This window comes from Haliotis rubra, unplaced genomic scaffold, assembly GCF_003918875.1.
Source record: "Haliotis rubra isolate DU_JTF1 unplaced genomic scaffold, ASM391887v1 Scf617, whole genome shotgun sequence".
Lineage (NCBI taxonomy): Eukaryota > Metazoa > Mollusca > Gastropoda > Lepetellida > Haliotidae > Haliotis > Haliotis rubra.
The window spans coordinates 126,123-140,640 of record NW_025767321.1 but is presented as its reverse complement, the minus strand read 5'-3'; the positions used below and the strand labels follow the sequence as shown (position 1 = coordinate 140,640).

Genomic DNA, 14,518 nt, shown 5'->3' with positions numbered 1-14,518 from the left:
GAAATGTAAGCTGTCCCTTTTGTCTTAGGATCAAAAATACATTTTTGTGTGAGTAAGTGTTTGTGCGAGTAGCTGGGTTTGAGTGAATTAGTGATTGAGTGAGTGAGAGAGGAAGGAATTCACCTGAGGGAGTCCGCGCGCTTTCCTCGACACTTAAAGCTTACATGCAACGCAAAACACAACTTTGCAGCTTCTGATACCTTTCGGTTTGGACTTACAGAAACAGATTATCAAAAATGCAATTCAACTTATAAAGTTGAAAAATAACGCGATGACCCCACCCCGATGACCCGCGAGCTTTTTAGATGTTATGACAGTAGATTACCGAATTAACTGTTTATATAATTTCAATTGTCTATTTCACCACACGTTCTTCTTACCGAGTCACTTTCTCAGTCCGATACTTAAAAGCAATGTCATTATTTAGCGTTGACAGAATTTCTAACTGCGATATAGATATGTCGTCCGTTACACTTAAGTGCACGCCAACCCGCTCTGACTGGGTTTGGTATCCGGGTGCTTCGTTGCATATTGTACTTTTGATTTGCGATTGTACGCTTATAATTTTGTTTATTTGGGTTTTTTCATAATCATCTATGTATATTATATGTCATGAATAAATAATAATTGCGTTTTAATTATGTTTATTTTTTGGGTTGCATCTAAGCTTTAAACTAAGGCAGGAGAGCTTCTTGTATTGTGTGAGTGAGTAATTGAGCGAGTGGGCGGCTGGTTGAGTGAGCGAATGCATGAAAGCGTGAGAGAGGGAGGTATTCACCAGAGCGAGTCAGCGAGTGAGTGAATGAATGAGAGACTAGGTTTTACACCGCTTTTAGCAATATTCAAGCAATATCACGACAAGCTTCACACATTGTACCATATGAGGAATCGAACCCGGTTCTTCGGCGTGAGGAGCGGACGCTTTAACCGTTAGGCTACCCCACCGACCCTGGCTTTCATTGACAATCTTCTCACATGAAAATGCTTCAAATTTCTTAGAAAACGCAAACTTTTCCTAAAGTACATTCACGGAGCAGGAACTGTTGAGCAATTTATATCCCCATAATCCTCCAATTCTGAGAAATACCTCAATTCCTTTTATCAGATATGTTATGATAAAAGACAGCTGGGTTGTATTCAAAGCACTGATCTCACGGTAATACGGTAAGCGGAAGACAATCGGTTCATGTGACACAACTGGGGATTCACGTGTCATGTTGTGTTCAAATAACACAAGGAAGTAAACACAATACTCCAGTTTTCATTGGTTAGTAGATGCCGTGGATTTCAATGAAATATTTCAATTTCAACAGCTGGAATTACACAGAGGAACTTCTGAAACTAAAGAATATTTTGAATGACGCTAGTATGTGAAATACGATTACACTTGGAGATTCTCTTATTCATTTGACCGCCTCCGTTGTGTAGTGGTTAGAGCGTACGCCCGGAAGGTCGCAGGTTCGATCCCCGGCCGCGTCATACCAAAAGACGTTAAAATACGGTACTTATTGTTCCCTGCCTGGCGCTAGACATTAATGGGTAAAACAAGGACAAGTATAATGTGTCTATGTGAGGTATTCATGCTTTTAAACTGCGGCATGGTATCGCAGCAGACACTATACCCTGGGCTAGTAGTAGGACAAGCAGCCACACACACACAATGCATGCACGTCGCCAAATGAACGAAACAGTCTTAAATACGACGTTAAACCCCATTTCACCTCAACTCTTTTTCATTTAACACATTACCCATTTTCAATTCAATCGGTCTTCAAGCCTCAAGCTGACAGACCGGGATATAAATCTAACATGGTTAAACGCGGAGTTAAACTCAACCGATTCCATGAACTTTAAAAGTTATGTAAATTTCGAAGGTCGTATATATTTTTTCATTTGTGCGTTCATCCAACTTCCTGAAACGTTGCATTGTATCTTTGTAATTTGAAACAGCTTTACTGTTCATCAGACCTGTTATGAAAGTGTTGCAATGAAACTGAATGTTTAACTATCACCTCGGTTCAGTCAGACACCGTTGTGTCGAACCTCGGGTATCTCGAAGTAAACCCTCGGTCCCTTCGTATTCCGTTCTAGTCATCATTTTGCGGATGTGTCGAACCTCGGGTAACACGAAGTATTAAAGTTGGTACCTTCAACTTCGACACAACCATATTTGACATTTTGTATTACAGGGTTCAGAATTAGGCAGAAAATGGCATCGTGGCGTCCAGGCTTCTGCGGTGTTGGTGGACAGCACATCCGGGTTAGTCAGTCCACAAAGCGCAAAGATTTGCAGTGACGCCTCTTAGTTGATCCTGTGTTCGAATCCCGATTCGCTTGTATTACGTTGCGAGGCGTTTCCGTGCTCGTGCATTTCACCAAAAGGGTAAGCATCTTAAATGCGTATATTCCCTTATATTAACACTAAGCCGTTAAACTCTACTTAGCCGGTCAGCCACATCTCTCCCTCTCTCTCTCTCTCTCTCTCTCTCTCTCTCTCTCTCTCTCTCTCTCTCTCTCTCTCTCTCTCTCTCTCTCTCTCTCTCTCTCTCTCTTCCTCCTAACTTTCTCTGTAAATGTGGTTTCGATTCCCCACATAAGTACAATGTGTGAAGCCCAATTCTGGCGCCAAACGCCGTGATATTGCTGGAATACTGCGTAAAAGTGCACTCACTCACTCACTTCTACTCAGCTACGAGAGAATATTTTCATCCAATTAAAGTAGATTGCATTCCAATTCTCCCCCTCTCTCCCTGCTTCCTTCACTCACTCACCCATTATTATGATTGTCATGGAGTTTTGTTTATGTTTCCGCTTGTTGTATAAAGGAGGAACACTGTTGTTTACATTAGTGTTGGGAATTGGTTAAAATGTCATAATTGATGATTGGTTTATTACCACCGATCAATCATTAAAAATAATTGGTTAGCGTCATATATGAAATTTGTTAATGCACAAAAATATAAGAAAAAAACATGTACTTATTTTTGTTTTTTGGGGGGCAAAATGTCACATCTTTAAAGGATGACTAGTATGTTAGGAACATAAATTTCTTGATGTCTTTAAGATAAATTCATTGATGACTTGGAACAAGCTTGTAGTGCTTATGAAATGTAACAGACAAAACCAACCTTGTGAAAAATATTGTTGATGAAAACAAGTGTTCCAGAATTGTTTGTGTTCGATTATGAGAAAACATGATCGATTGCTTGGTCGTTTAGTCACTGCGACCAATCTTCGATTATTTCAATTAATCGGACCACCACTAGTTTACAGCTAGTTCCGCTTTCTCCAACACGCGGTCGTCAAGACTTTGCCTATCACTCTTGGGAAGGCAGATTGTCGGGTTAATAGTATTTGTTCCTTGTCAATACTGTGTGTTTCATTTTTTAATTATTTTTTTTTATTATCATTATTACTAATAAGGAAACAGAGCAATTCACATATACTATTCACATTCTGCTAAGGAACAAATCATGGATTCATCATTGGCATTGGCAAACCTTTCTTTCTAAATTGTACAAAGATTACCATGGTAACAAACGAAATGAATGAATAAATTCATGAATGATAGATGGATGATAAATTATTAATAATAATTAGTCCATTATATTGGGTTAAATCCACACCGCCAGCTTGCTCATAGCGCATACAGTTCATTGTTACCCAGATAACCAAAGCTGCCTGTAAGGCGCTAGAAGGTTATAGTCATGTGACTTGGAAGGAGGGCGAATGAAAGAATGAATGAATGAATGAATGAATGAATGAATGAATGGATGGATGGATGGATGGATGGATGGAAGGCGAATGCATGAATGAATGAGAGAACAAATGGACAGACGAACAAACACAATTATAAACTCAATAAACAATACCAAGATAAGAAACGAAATGAACGAACGGACGAACGAATGAACGAACGAACGAACGAATGGACGGACGGAAGGACGGACGAACTAACTTTATAAACAATACCAATATAAGAAACGGAATGAATGAATGAATGAAGGAATGAATGGAAGGACTGACTGATCTGAGTTTAGTTTTACGCCGCTTTGCTAGAATGAATGAAGGAATGAAGGAATGAATGAAGGAATGAATGAAGGAATGAAGGAAGGAATGAAGGAAGGAACGGACGGACGGGCGAACTTTATAAACTTTATAAAAATACCAAAATAACAAACTAAGTGAATAAATGCATGAACGTTTGATGGATGGATGGCGTATGAATGAATGAATGAATGAATGCCTCCCCCTCTAACCAACACTATCTCTCTCTCCCTCCTTCTCTATCACACACACCCTCTGTTCCACTTAACGGATCGTAAGCTGAGTACAATATACACAATGCAAGCCGCCCGTCTATCAACATCAAATGCTGACTGTCTACAATTTCATATCCGTGTGTGTAACACATTACAACGTCCTTGACCTTCAGATAAGATTCACGACGAACACTCCGAAAAATTAATACACATCCTACTGGACCTCCAGCCCAGTGAGCGGCCACAACAGAGACCTCGGGGACACCGAACCTTGTCTGAGGGCTACATACCCGGGAGGGTATAAAGCGGAGAATGGAGGGATACTATGACACAAATACCTCCGAGAAAAACTTACGGAAACTCGAGAGAGGAGTAGTTGTGACTGTTTTTTGTTCCTCAAAGAAGAAGCCAGAGAACGTCACCTTAAGAGCCATTCTGGAGACCAAGGAGGTCATATGTATTTTATACGAGGGGGGCAAGCCAGAATATAGAGGTATGTTTATATTTATCACTCAAGCGTGAAGCGTACCGTTCATGTCGACAGCTCCCACGTAGCCATGGACGCTTTAACGTATTTATCTTATCTATCGCATTGTTTATGTCTTATACATTATTTATGATATTATTTATGATATTTGTGATCGAGGTTAGATTTTTAGTTTTATATGATGGAAATAAACCGCGGTTTTGTTCGTAATATGAACAAGGAGTAACCCAGTTCTTTCTACTTCCTGGTTCACTGGTGCTCAGGTCAATTGAGTAATCCAGCGACAGTGTTTGTTCAGTAAAATGTAGAGTATGCGAGGCGCGAGGTTCCCCTTAAACAAGCTTCCCTAACGCCTACCCTTATTTCAAAACCATGGGACTTCCGCGTCAGAAGATACATAACCTATGCTTGTAAGACACGACTTAATGGGCAAGCTGTTCCAACATGGAGATTTGATAGAGTTCATGTAATTGTAACCCCAAAGTGATGATAAAGGGACGTAATATCAATCACTGGATTGTCTGGTTCAGATTGGATAATTCATAGTTGGCCGTCATGTAGCTGTAATTTTATGTTTAACACTTTATTAAAACATAAATAAATATTTCATTTAACTCTGAGGACATCTTTGTAATCTCCATAATTAGTTTAAACTGTTTATTACTTGGCACAAAATACCAGCTTAAAATGTTTAATTTCACATCGTATAAAATTATTATTTAACGATACCAAATGAAAAAATTATGTTATTATGCATTTACATTTTAATTCAATATTTGTAAATTAGTGAAATTTTCTGTTTTAAATTTCTTGAGCTAATTTAACAAAATAGATAACCGTCTGTAAAAATCTAAAGATGTTTGTGCAAGCCTTTACAGATCAGTGTACTGTTTTATTTTCCGGATTTCTTGACAAACAACGTATGCATAAAGAAACAACACGACGTTGCCAGGTAGGAGTTGAGGTAGTTTATTAAAACATCTCGTATGCCTGGAGATTACTCATTTTAAATTAAATAATTTCAGTTTTGCTATGTGTTGAGAGATAGGGTATTCCATGATGCCGGAACATGAACTGATCCTGCATCCTGCATCCTGGCCTAATACGATGAGTGAGTAAATGAAAGCATCATTTGTCAACACAGCATAGACCTCTAACAAAAACAAACTGAGAGAAAAGACAAACTGTTCCGTGTATGTGTTTTATTAAATAAAATACTGAAATAATTTTTATGATAATTTGATCTCGTCAATTTGTCGTCTACAGCTTATAAAAATATTTTGGTTTCAATATATTTTTTCAGTTAAGACTTGAAATGCAACTGGATGAAACAAAATTTATTTATTTACAAAGCTAAGGTATGCATCAACAGTTGTGTTTTATGAAATTTCATACTAATTTTAAAAGTTTTAAATCAAATTAAATTTAGAAAAAAAAAATCATGTAGAATTATTCCTTGATTGATGGCCTAGCGCAGACCAGTTTATTTTGTAATATGATTGTTTTAAACATATTTTATTGTCCAAGAGACAGGGATTGGGCTCAAGTGTACCACCATGGTCGCCTTCTCCCTAAATAAGTCAAACATAACATTACATAATGGGGATAAACAATCTACAGTGGAAGATTGGCACTATGGAAACACATTTATGTATAATGTTGAATACAGCATATATACAATGTGCTGGAAAGTGAGAAAGGTGTAGATCCCATACATGTGCAAATATTACACAGTTTACTATCTATACATAGACTGAACCGTGATTAACAGGTTGGAAACTATAATGCGATATCAGCTGCTGTATCTCTTTGTAGTTTCTTTATATACTTGTGTACAGACAATAATATATTTTTATTCAACAAACGTTTAGTGTGTAGTGGTTTTGTTTGTTTTCCAAATTTATCAATATCTGAGACTTGCTAAAGTCACCAAATAAAGTGCATTCAACAAGGAAGTGGAATAGTATGATAGCTTTGTAAATTTTCAGTTAAAATTTAAAAAAACAACACATGATAATATCAGCTAAAATGTATATATATACATATATACATACATACATACATACACACACATATATATATATATATATATATATATATCTATGTCTATACATAGTCTGAACCGTGATTAACAGGTTGGAAACTATAATGCGATATTAGCTGCTGTATCTCTTTGTAGTTTCATAATATGTTTCTCAATTTCCAGCACATTGTATATATGCTGTATTCAACATTATATATAAATATGTTTCCATAGTGCCAGTCTTCCACTGTAGATTGTTTATCCCCATTATGTAATATTATGTTTGACTTATTTAGGGAGAAGGCGACCATGGTGGTACAATTGATGACATAGATATATATATTCATATGGTTCAGACTATGGTTCATAAATAAATAAATTTTGTTTCATCCAGTTGCATGTCAAGTCTTAATATGTATCACATAGATAAATAAAAACAGAATGCCTTTTTCTCCAACATGTTTCGTTCTTTACTCTTCAGGGATCTTGCATGTTGCATGTTGGAGAAAAAGGCATTCTGTTTTTATTTATCTATGTGCTATTTATGACTGAACACCTGTGCTATTTTTGACATTTTGTGCGTGTATATATATATATTCGTTTGCTCATCAGTATAATGAATTATACATCACTTCATCTTTGTTCCACATCCTAATCACGAGACGATTATATGTATCCCATTGTCTCACCATAAAGAGACTTGCATGTTCACTTATACTCGAGGCCGGGTCCGGTTTGACTGCTATCTGTAGCTTACGGACCTACATGACTTTATATGGGCTGTGGGGTAGCCTCCTGGGTAAAGCGTTCGCTCGTCACACCGAAGACCCCACATGGGTCCAACGTGTGAAGCGCATTTCTGGTGTCCACCGCCGTGATATTGATGTAATATTGTTAAAAGCGGCGTAAAAGTAAACTCACTCACATAACTTTTTTTCGGTTACTATAAGCAAGTCTATAGTGCAGTTGTACTGTTGCCTAGCTTGTATTTGCTCGTTGTGGATTGTCATAGATAATCTATACATGGCCTGTATGTTGTAATTAGTTACTTTCAGATGAACACTTTAAGACTGTATTGATTCAACAGTTTTGTAGTTAATTTTATTTTGTACTTCATAGAACATATCGCGGGCTTATCTAAAATAGCTTTCACATGTTGTGTTGCTAAATTACCATACATGTTCATGTTCAAACACGTCATTGTAGTCAATAGGGAAACGTAAAAAATGTAAACTACCGTATTGTCGTATTAAAACGTGTGCAAATAAATAAATAAATAAATAAATAAATAACTAAATAAATGAATGAATGAATGAATGAATGAATGAATGAATGAATGAATGAATGAATGAATGAATGAATGAATGAATGAATGAATGAATACCTCCGACACAAAAGGGGATCGGTTGGTCAAGATGGAAGTTACAAATACGCCCTTGCTGTGTGTCAACCTCCAAATACACACAGTAAGGGCGTGAAACCACTCATAATATGTCATCGTGCCCTGCCATCCTTGTCGTCGGTGTGCGCGTTAATTACACCATCGATCACTGGTTTGACTGTTTTTTCATTGCTGGGGCGGGCCCCGATACCTCATGCCTGCCAAATGTGTGGCTACCAGGTGGTCAGCTGATTGACCATCCGAGCAATATTACCCCGATAGAGTTCAACATGTTACTTGTATTAACCCGTGAAGTTCCGGGTTAGAATTGATCTTCAGTAACCCATGTTTGTCGTAATAGCGAATAAAAGGGGTCGGGTGGTCAGGCTCGCTGGCTTGGTCGACACATGTCATCGTATTGCATTTGCGTAGATCGATGCTCATGCTGTTGATCAGTGGATTGTCTGGTCCAGACTCTATTATTTACAGACCGCCACTCCTCTTCACTATGTGGCTGGAATAATGCCGATGTGACGTAAAACCCAACTCAACTCAACTACAGACCGCCGCCATATATAGCGTGAATACTGCCGAGTGTGGTGTGAAACTAAACTCACTCACTGCTTGAAGTATCGATGCTTGTCGACGACATGATGGTCGTAAGGGTAACGAGGGTCCATGCTCGTGGTTTCATCCACTAGTTTGTCAGTCCAGCCATGATAAAGCTTAGATGTCGCCAACTGTCTTAAAACAGCATTCTCTAGCTTCATAAAGCACTCCGATGTCCCATTTCAGGTGTTCCCCGCCGTGATTTTGCTGGAATTTTGCTAAAAGCGGCGTAAAACCATACTCACTCACTCACTCACTCACTCACTCACTCCGATATCCCTGTATCATTTAAACCGTGACAATATCAATGCTTTGTATGAACGTGGCTTTTCAAGTTTTAAAAATATGGCATGTCATTAGCCGTCGAGTAAATATAGGCGTTTGATGTTACGTTCAGTAAAACTACGTACTTGTATGCGAGTGTCCCGCTATTTCCGTGTCCTAACAAATACACTTACATCTGAGACATAACTCTAGACTATTATGTTTTCGCATATATCTAGGTCCTGGTTGTGTTAGAGTGAGTGCGTGAGTTTAGCTTTACGCCGCACTCAGCAATATTCCAGCTATATGGCGGCGGTCTGTAAATAATCGAGTCTGGACCAGACAATCAAGTGATCAACAGCATGAGCATCGATCTGCGCAATTGGGAACCGATGACATGTGTCAACCAAGCCAGCGAGCCTGACCACCCGATCCCATTAGTAGCCTCTTACGACAAGCATGGGGTACTGAAGGTTCATTCTAACCCGGACCTTCACGGGTCAGTTGTGTTAGAGGTATCAAGGCAGTACTTTGATAAAATGGGTGTACTAAAGAAAATGTTCCTGGTCAGATTAAATTGGGTTTTATTGTCAGGTTGGCCAATCCCCTATTCACACACACACGTAATCGAATGAGAACACCATAAAAACCTTAACAATGTATGGTATGGATGTACAGCTTCTTTATTATTTGCAACACGACGTTTCTTAACTACTTCCCCCTTTATCGGGTGAATGACAGTTTATGATTTACAAGCAAGATATATAGTACGCACAGGAGGCAAGTGAGATGGAATTAAATATAGAGATGTACAGATCAAGGAGATTAAATGTTATGTTTTGATTGAAATGTACAGAGTTCAAAGGGATTAAGTGGTATGTTTATGCAATAGATTGGTATAGAAATATTATATATTGGTAGGTACATTTAGCGTTTATACCATACGTTGTTATATTACCTCCCAAATTCTAAATGCCCATCAAGCATCTGATCAATAACAAACCTATCAACCCATAGGAAAACAAATGTTGTGGAACCATGAAAACATAACAAAGAAGGCCGAACGTCAAGAAACGTCTTCACTGGGCCTGTTTTCCTTTGTCCTTTGTGTTTCTTAAAACTTTTCTCCCCAGATTTGTTGATTGTTTTATTGTTTAAGGCCGCGCTCAGCAATATTCCAGCTATATGGCGACGGTCTGTAAATAACCAATAACCAAGACGCCCCAGTGATCAACAGCATGAGCATCGATCTAAGCAATTAAAACAAACAAACAAACAAATCCTAACGCAGATGCCGCAGGTTCAGTTTGTTTCGTTCGAGTGTCGCAGTGTACAATGACAACGTCATTACGTCTTCATAGATTGGGCCCATTTGTGGTGTCCCCCGCCGTGATATTGCTGGAATATTGCTAAAAGCGGCGTAAAACTAAACTCACTCACTCACTCACTCATAGAATGGATCCTGTTTCTTCATGAGGTAGTATTTGTTACAAAACTGACTTTAACGTTAGTAGGTATTCATGACCAAATCCTGTGCATGGCTTTTGCGTTCTTTCAAGCAGCAGGTCAACATGTGACATTGTCCCCGTTGGGGTCCCTGTGCATGAATCGAGTGTTTGTGTTTGTAAATACAGGTTCCTCAAAATACAGGTAAACCTGTTCTAAGCTTTTTCTTTAACGTAAAGCTGGTTGTGATGTTCGTCACAACGACGAACAGCTTTCTTCTCATAATCGGTTCTTTTGAAGATCTCGATAGCTTTGGTCAGTTTCCTGAAATGTATAATATTGAATCGTAGACGTTGAAAAGAGCACGCGTGTTTCCTATGTTTGCATACATATTCCCTGGCAAGTAAAATGGAAATTAACGGAACCAGATTAGAAGACTCTGTATGAATTTCTCACTCCGCGATCATGGCTATGACTATGATGAATTTGTGCACTCGCGTATGGTCCCATGTGGTTGCGTTAATTTCATCCGGTGCCATAAAAGAGAAGATAATATAATTCCTAGATTATCTGTCTTTTTAAAGACACCCTCGGCATCCTACAACACGAAGGCCCTGGCCTGTCCATCTGATGGGACAGCCTTTGCTTCAGGTGGTGGTGGTGAAGCCAAATGCTTCCATTGTTATTAATTTTGTTTGGATTAAGTGGTGAACTTGGGTTCCTCCACAGTCACTAAGCGTTGCAAGAACCTTTACTGGCCAGCTTCAAACAGAGCTAGATTATAGTGAGACGTGTGCCTCTTTCGTTTGTGATCAGATATCAGCCCTAAATCCTGATACTTCCCTAATTTGCCAGAGATGTTGTGATAATGTAATGTACTCCTGTTATGAGCCCTCTGAACTAGCAAATGATGCTCCGACAACCGCTGTTTTTCATTATGTCTTTCTTTCTCTGGATTATGTCTTGTGCTGTTAACCGGACAGGAATTTAAGGTTAAAGTTTGTGTTCATGGCTCTGTCTGCCATGCTTAACCTTCACTAGTCATATATTTAGGGTGGCATAGGAAGGAGCATCATTCCTTAGTGTTAAACCGTTATCTTTGGCGCTTGAAGTTAAGCCTTTTTGATGTTAAGTCCTCAGGTCCAAGACTGCTGGTCAGCTCAACTTTGACATGTGAGTGACATCATAACTAATCAAAAACGGCTTAATTCAGGGCGATCTTTTTAGTCCTTTGCTTTTCTGTTTGTCACGATTTGCTTTTTTAATAAAGAGGAGTGCTATGATCCAGGACCTACTCAGCACAGATCCTCTACACCTACTTCACATCAATGACTTTGAACGTATTGACAGGGGAGAATCTACACTGGGAAAACGGATTCTCCAAGTCGTGTTTATTTCCAATGATATTGGCATGCCCTATCTCGTAAAATGCAATTTCTTCGTCAGCTGAAATGTGGCAAGAGAGAAGAGGAAGACACAGAGGAATTTACTGGGCTTATAGTTCTTCCAAGTACCAAGGTGTTCGATTCTCAGTTGTTCTTGGTGTTTTTAGATTTGGTATCTGCAAATCTCTTGGCTGGCATTTGGCTAGTGCAGTCAGGAACACAGCCATCCTGAAACTCTGGGTAATGAAGAAGGCCGCAGTGTTGAGGAGTCTACACAGATTCTTGGTCGGTTTGTCCAGGCAGCACTTCCTAGGAGTAGGAGACGTCCCATTCGCTGTGTGTTATGCATTGTAACGGGGGCAAGAGCCTTGCTGCATTAATTTTCATTATGTAAATAATAATGATAGTCAAAGATCTGTGGTCAAGGCCTTTCAAATGATGTCCGTGTGATCCACGCGTGTCTCCGTCTTTGTTTTTAATGAACATGTCTGTGTAAAAACTATTTGTCAGCCATAAATGTATAGCCGTAACATATAGTTAAGTAGGTTAAGTAGGTGAATGAGATAACAAGAGTCACGAGAGCAATATTCATTTTACAGATTCACAGAGTGATACTGAGGTCAGTTACAAACCAGACACCTCGCATGTTAAGTATAATCTGATGTTGTGGTTGCTGTTATTGTATAGTGTACATACTTTGTGTGTTTGGTTAACATGTAACCTTAAGGTATGTCGGTGGTCGTGTTGGTGTGCTGAATGATCGTTTTTTCTTTGTTTCTTATTAGCCCCCAGGAAAACCTGTTTTATGTCAGTTTTCGAAGTGTATTCATGTTAATAAGATTGATTATACTAATTTCATTGTCATATTGGAATGTTGTGGCCTAATACCAAATTAAATGTGTATGTGAATGTACAAATGTGGTGTAGTGGTTAAAGCGTCCGCCCGGAGAGCGGAAGGTCGCGGGTTCGATCCCCGACCGCGTCATACCAAAAGACGTTAAAATATGGTACTTGTTGGTCCCTGCCTGGCGCTCGGCATTAATGGGTACAACGAGGACTGGTCGGCTCGGAGTCAGTATAATGTGTCTGAGTGGGGTATTCATGCTTCACTGCGGCATGGTATCTCAGTGGGCTAGCACTATAAAACCAGCTTCAGTCTGGGCTAGTACAAGCAGCCGCACATACACATACACACGCATGCACGTCGTCATATGAGCGAAATATTCTCCAGCACGACGTTAAACCCACTTTCACCTCACCTCACCTCACAAATGTGTTAATGGTATTTAATCATGAGCATTACTTTACCCTCACTTGACTTAGGATCTAAATAACTAAGCGAGGAAAACATATCTCGTATCGTATGTGAGTTTATGATCTTAGTGAAAAACCTGCAAGTCATAAGAGACAAAGCTGATAGGCACTTGAACATGTGTCATAAGTTTCATACACTTAAAAACAAGAATATATTCCATGAGTTTCATACTTTCAGAAATAGAAGCATGCCCCATAACTTTATACTTTCAGAATACGCTGAAATGTGTCCCATAACTTATATTGTTCAGAAATAGAAACATGTCCCATAACCTTCATATTTTCAGAAACAGAAACATGAATCACAACTTTCATACTTTCAGAAACAGACTGAAATATGTCCCATAACTTTAACACTTTCAGAAACAGAAGCATGCCCCATAACTTTCATGCTTTCAGAAATAGAAACATGTCCCATAACTTTCAGAAACAGAAACACGAACCACAAGTTTCATACTTTCAGAAACAGACTGAAATATGTGTCATAACTTTTATACTTTCAGAAATAGAAACATGTCCCATAACTTTCATACTTTCAGAAACAGAAACTCGAACCACAACTTTCATACTTTCAGAAACAGACTGCAATAAGTGCCATAGATTTTATTGTTTCAGAAATACAAACATGTCCTTTAACTTAAATACTTTCAGGGACATGTCCCATAACGTTTATATCAGAAATGAGAAACCAATCAAGTACCAGTCAAGCCTATATTACTGTTCCTTGTGTGACAGGGAAAACATCTCTTTTCATAACACAACGAGGATATACATTTTAGTACATATTTAGGGCTTATCGGCCATACTCATATTTCTGCTCTTGAACACGTTTGCATAGCAGTGTAATGGTCCATGTTTGACAAACGGGGATTTATCTTTAATTGTGAATAAAATTCTCTGGGCAAAAGAAAATGCACTGTTGAAAACTGGATTTGACCAACCAATCTCAAACGTTATCAAAACGTAGCTCGGCAGAAGGCAGAATATACCGTGATAAGATTCAAAACATAACTGTAACACCCGTTTCAAAACCATCACGGAATGATCATTTCTTCTTTGTTTTAGTTTAGCCTCCATCAAACTTGGATGTTGAATTCCTCTTACCGTCAGTTAATCTCAAACGGGATGTCTGAAATAAGAATTGTACTGCCTGTTCCAGTCTTCATTCTGTGGTAAAATCTCTCCTTTAGCCTTACCATCTGACCAAACTGATGCTTATATGAATATTTTTGACGCACAAATACATTTAAAAGAAACAAAAGAACATTTTCCTTCCTTTTACGTTGCCTTAAATGTATATTGAGCGTCAGTAATAATACAATTTTTTTTATCTAGTACTGTTTATCA

At 38.6% G+C, this 14,518-nt stretch overlaps 1 protein-coding gene across 1 annotated transcript in view; it reads left to right on the top strand.

Annotated features, from left to right (window-relative positions):
* The first annotated feature begins 4,349 nt into the window (after window positions 1-4,349).
* The window catches only part of LOC124256074 (1-phosphatidylinositol 4,5-bisphosphate phosphodiesterase gamma-1-like), a 64,289-nt gene continuing 54,120 nt past the window's right edge, over window positions 4,350-14,518 (top strand). The window contains exon 1 of the mRNA XM_046690004.1: window positions 4,350-4,755. Coding sequence (XP_046545960.1) covers window positions 4,575-4,755 — 181 coding nt within the window. The 5' untranslated portion in view covers window positions 4,350-4,574. The remainder of the gene's footprint in view (window positions 4,756-14,518) is intronic.